The following is a 4367-nucleotide window of genomic DNA, read 5'->3' on the forward strand; positions in this document are numbered from 1 at the left end:
TGCAGAAGTGGCCAAAGTTGGTGGGATTCTCCACAGATTGGGGTTATCATTGCAGAGCAGCTAGACGGAAGCCCTTATTAAGACCTGCCAACATAGTCAGACGTAAGAAGTGGGCAAATGATATGATGACCAAGCCTCTGGACTTTTGGAAGACCGTATTGTTCTCAGACGAATCAAGATTCGCTCAATTTTCGGACAGTGGAAGGATATGGGTCTGGAGAATGCCTCACCAAGAGTTTTGGCTCAACAGATTGCAGCCAATTGTGAAGCATGGTGGTTTCAGCGTGATGGTTTGGAGAGAGATCGAGCTTAGTGGAGTGCGTTGGCAACATAAATTTTGCGAAATACGTCGAAATATTGGAGGAAGGACTCTTGCCACTTTATTCCTCGGGTTTCGTGGACAACGTTGTTCCAGGAAGATGGAGCACCGTGTCACACTGCTAGAAACACCCAAAAGTGGCAGGAAGAAAATGGTATCCAGAAGTTGCCCTGGTCGAGCCAACCTCCTGACATGTATCCCATCGAAAACCTCTGAGCCATACTCGACCGGCAAGTCAAGAAACAACAAAAAAAAACCAATTTCGAAGAGCGATCTACTCCAAGTTTTGAAGCAAGAGTGGGCAAAAATACCACAATCTAAAATTGACGAGATGATTCTCACGATGCCCCAAAGGATCATCGAACTCCACGAAGCGAAAGGAAGATCTACTAGCTAGTAATTAAATTATAAATATATCAATTCATGTGAATATGACTGAAAATTTTCATTTTTTTCTGAAAAGGTGTTGTCTATTTACTTGTGACCACGGTGTGTATATATTTATTTATTTTATTTTTATTTTTTGAGGAGCCTTAATAACAAAACTAAGGAAACTGCACAATGTTCATATGAATGAGTGTTTATAATTCCCAGTGGTTCTTCAAATCGGTTTGTAACAAAATAAGCAAATGTACGAATAATTAACACGGTTTCAAGCACCATCCTTTCTTTTATCACGAACTCTAACATTGTACTTTCAAAATTATTCGAAACAGCATCATTCGTTCAAAGATTGCAATTTTAAATTAATAGTTCTTGTTTTTATGGGCATCTTAATTCCAAAGTAAGTGATCTTTTGTAGGCACAGTTTAAATCAACTGCTCGGACATCATTATTATACTGACTAAAGTTATTGACATCTGTTATCTAAGGAAAACACAGCAAACGTTTTTGTTATACTACAAAAAACAACAGTAACGAATTTAAGTTACATGTTATAGATAGGTAAAATGTTTGAACCCGTTAAAGGTAGCCAATCAGCCTGGCGTCTGTCGGTAGTTTAATTAACGATAACAATCAGTTACACCTATAAAATAAAATAAAAAATGCAAAATGAACAAAATATAAATTATTTTGAGACATCTGGTATAACAATATTTTATTTAAAACTAAAAGCATTTTGTCTTATTGACAAAATTCGCCGCCAGTTGATTATTTACAAAAATTGTGTTTTGTATATTTCCAGGAACATGTTCTAATGAAATCAAACCAGCTTTGCCACCCAAGCCAACTAAAGTCCCTCCTCCGTACAGAGCCCCGCCGCGCCCTCCAGTGCCAGCTTTTGGATTTAGACCATCTACCGCGCCTCCAGAAAGAACAAGGACCATGTCTGCTCTGCCTGGCAGTGCTGAAGAACCTGGATATAGTAAAGAACTAGTACGTTTACCATAAAACTTTAATAATAATATTCATTCATGATAATGAATAGCTTTTTCTTTGTTTTGATAGTCTTTGATTAATCTCCTATTGTTTGTTTTATCATGACAATGGAACTTTTAATTTGATCATAAATCCAGTAATTTGATAATAATCTCATAACATGAGTTATTAAGTGTTTCTGAAAAGACAATATCATAGTTTAAATAAACATACTGAAATATACTATTATTTCTGATATTAGTTGCCCATTCTCCTATGGTGGATCAGAGGTAAGCTTGAGGGCTTATAACACTAAATTTCGGGGCTCGGTCCCTGCGGCGGAAACAACACAGATAAGTCATCGAACAGCGTTGCGTTTTAAACAAACAAACGAATAAACTAAGAATATTTGATAACTCAAGATTGTTGTATACTAGTGTCATCATCTCCATGTAAATTTAAAATATGTACTGGAGTACGAATGTTTATAACAGACATTATTAGGTACTACACCAGTTAACCGTCAATTGTTGTGGTATACTAGTGTCATCATCTCCATGTAAATTTAAAATATGTACTGGAGTACGAATGTTTTTAACAGACATTATTAGATACTACACCACTTAACCGTCAATTGTTGTGGTATACTAGTGTCATCATTTCTATGTAAATTTAAAATATATACTAGAGTACGGATGTTTTTAACAGACATTATTAGGTACTACATCACTTAACCGTCAATTGTTGTGGTATACTAGTGTCATCATTTCTATGTAAATTTAAAATATATACTAGAGTACGGTGTTTTTAACAGACATTATTAGGTACTACATCACTTAACCGTCAATTGTTGTGGTATACTAGTGTCATCATCTCCATGTAAATTTAAAATATGTACTGGAATACGAATGTTTTTAACATACATTATTAGGTACTACACTACTTAACCGTCAATTGACCGACAGTTAGCATGTAAATAACTTTCAATGCGTAACATTGTGTCAAGACCTTCTTAATAGAGATAGCATAAGTTTGGAATATGTAATGTTCGTAAACTGTGTAGTACGCAAAGCATATTTAGCATTTCCCATCTCGGTTTAATAAGGCGGATGTTTCATGTTCATCTAGATGTTTTAAATTTTTTCCCACGTACACGCTTCTAGCTCTTTCTATAGTTTTGAGAACGGAATTTTAGTCAAGGAATGTGGCCAACTTCCTTTACTTTTTAGCTACTTATTTTTCTGAGTCATTCCACACTAGTCTCACATGCGCCTTCTTCTGGGAGAGATTGCTGAATAATACTGCACGCTATATAAATGACTGTGATCTTTTCCACTGGGAGATCAGGTGATACGTCTATCATTTGTACTCCTTCATTTCTTATTGAAATGGTTATCCATGACTTGGATAGTACATGTTCACTGAGAGGGATATCATCATAGAATTTTGTATATGATGGTGTGCTTTCTTAGTCTGTAAAATAATGTCATTCTTTTTACAAACTACCAGTTTAAAGTCAAAGAGATTGTCAGTAGAAGCCCTGTTTAGCGCCCATTGTACTCGTTTGTATTTGATCGTTTTGCAAATAAAGATTACTCATCATTTTGTTTTTACAGCGTGTTTGATCTCAGTTAGAGTCAGAGACTTCAGATTCAACTCCTTGATATTTTTCATGGTGTTTAAGATATCAGTCATGTTGTTTGGCTTTCCGAAATGACTGTGTTTGTAGAATATCTATTACGTTGTTTATTTTGCCATCATGGATATGTTTATAGAATATTGATCACATTGTCTTGCTTTCTGAAATGACTGTGTTAATAAGACGTTTAATTTCCCTAAATGGCCGTACTTGTAGGTTGTCGATCACATTGTGTAATTTTTCAAAATTATTGTGTTTCTATAGTAGATTGAATACGTTGTTTAAGTTCCTAAAATGACTCTGTAGGATATAAAGTACATTCTCGAAATGACTGTATTTATAGGATATCGAGCACGTTATTTAGTTTTCCGAAATGTCCATGTTTGAAGGATGTGGACTGCATTGTTTAATTTCCAGAAACGACGGTCTTTAGAAAATGTTTTCAAATACATGACATATCACTAGAAAAGCAGATGATGATAACATAGCAAACACACCGTAAATAATAATTGTTTTTCTTTCATTCGATGGTTAGGGCACTCGATTCACCATCTGTGGGTCACTGGATCGAAATCAGGCGCCGAACATATTCGCTCTTTTAGCATTGGAGCGTTATAATGTGATATTCGTAAACTGTGTAGTACGCAAAGTACGTAAAACGTAGCCCAAGAATTGGCGTTGGGTGCTTCTTGTCGGCTGCTATTTCTCTGGTCAGTAATTCAAATTTAGGAATGGCGGCAGATAGTCTTAAAAGATTTAAATATTTGTCATAAACAAATAAACAAGTCCTTTCACTTTTTTTAAATTATAATAAATAATAAAAAACAATGTTTTATATTTACACAATAAAAACTTTAGTGAAGCTGTACGGCTTCCACTTTAAAATATTGCTCTACAACTACGTTTCGACGTAATCTACGTCATCCTCAGGAGTAACTTACAAGACTATTTTATACTTTCCCCCTTGTCACATTACTTCATGGTTATTTACATATTTCATTAGTGTAATTAAAAAAATAAAAAATAAATAAATAAGAATTATAATATATC

At 34.8% G+C, this 4367-nt stretch overlaps 1 protein-coding gene across 1 annotated transcript in view; it reads left to right on the forward strand.

Moving 5' to 3' along the window:
• The window catches only part of LOC111085268, a 112418-nt gene that overhangs the window by 66075 nt on the left and 41976 nt on the right, over positions 1-4367 (forward strand). The window contains exon 4 of the mRNA XM_022383021.1: positions 1506-1696. Within this exon, the coding sequence (XP_022238729.1) occupies positions 1506-1696 (191 nt within the window). The remainder of the gene's footprint in view (positions 1-1505; positions 1697-4367) is intronic.

The sequence above is a fragment of the Limulus polyphemus genome, unplaced genomic scaffold (assembly GCF_000517525.1).
Source record: "Limulus polyphemus unplaced genomic scaffold, Limulus_polyphemus-2.1.2 Scaffold300, whole genome shotgun sequence".
In the NCBI taxonomy this organism is placed as follows: Eukaryota; Metazoa; Arthropoda; class Merostomata; order Xiphosura; family Limulidae; genus Limulus; species Limulus polyphemus.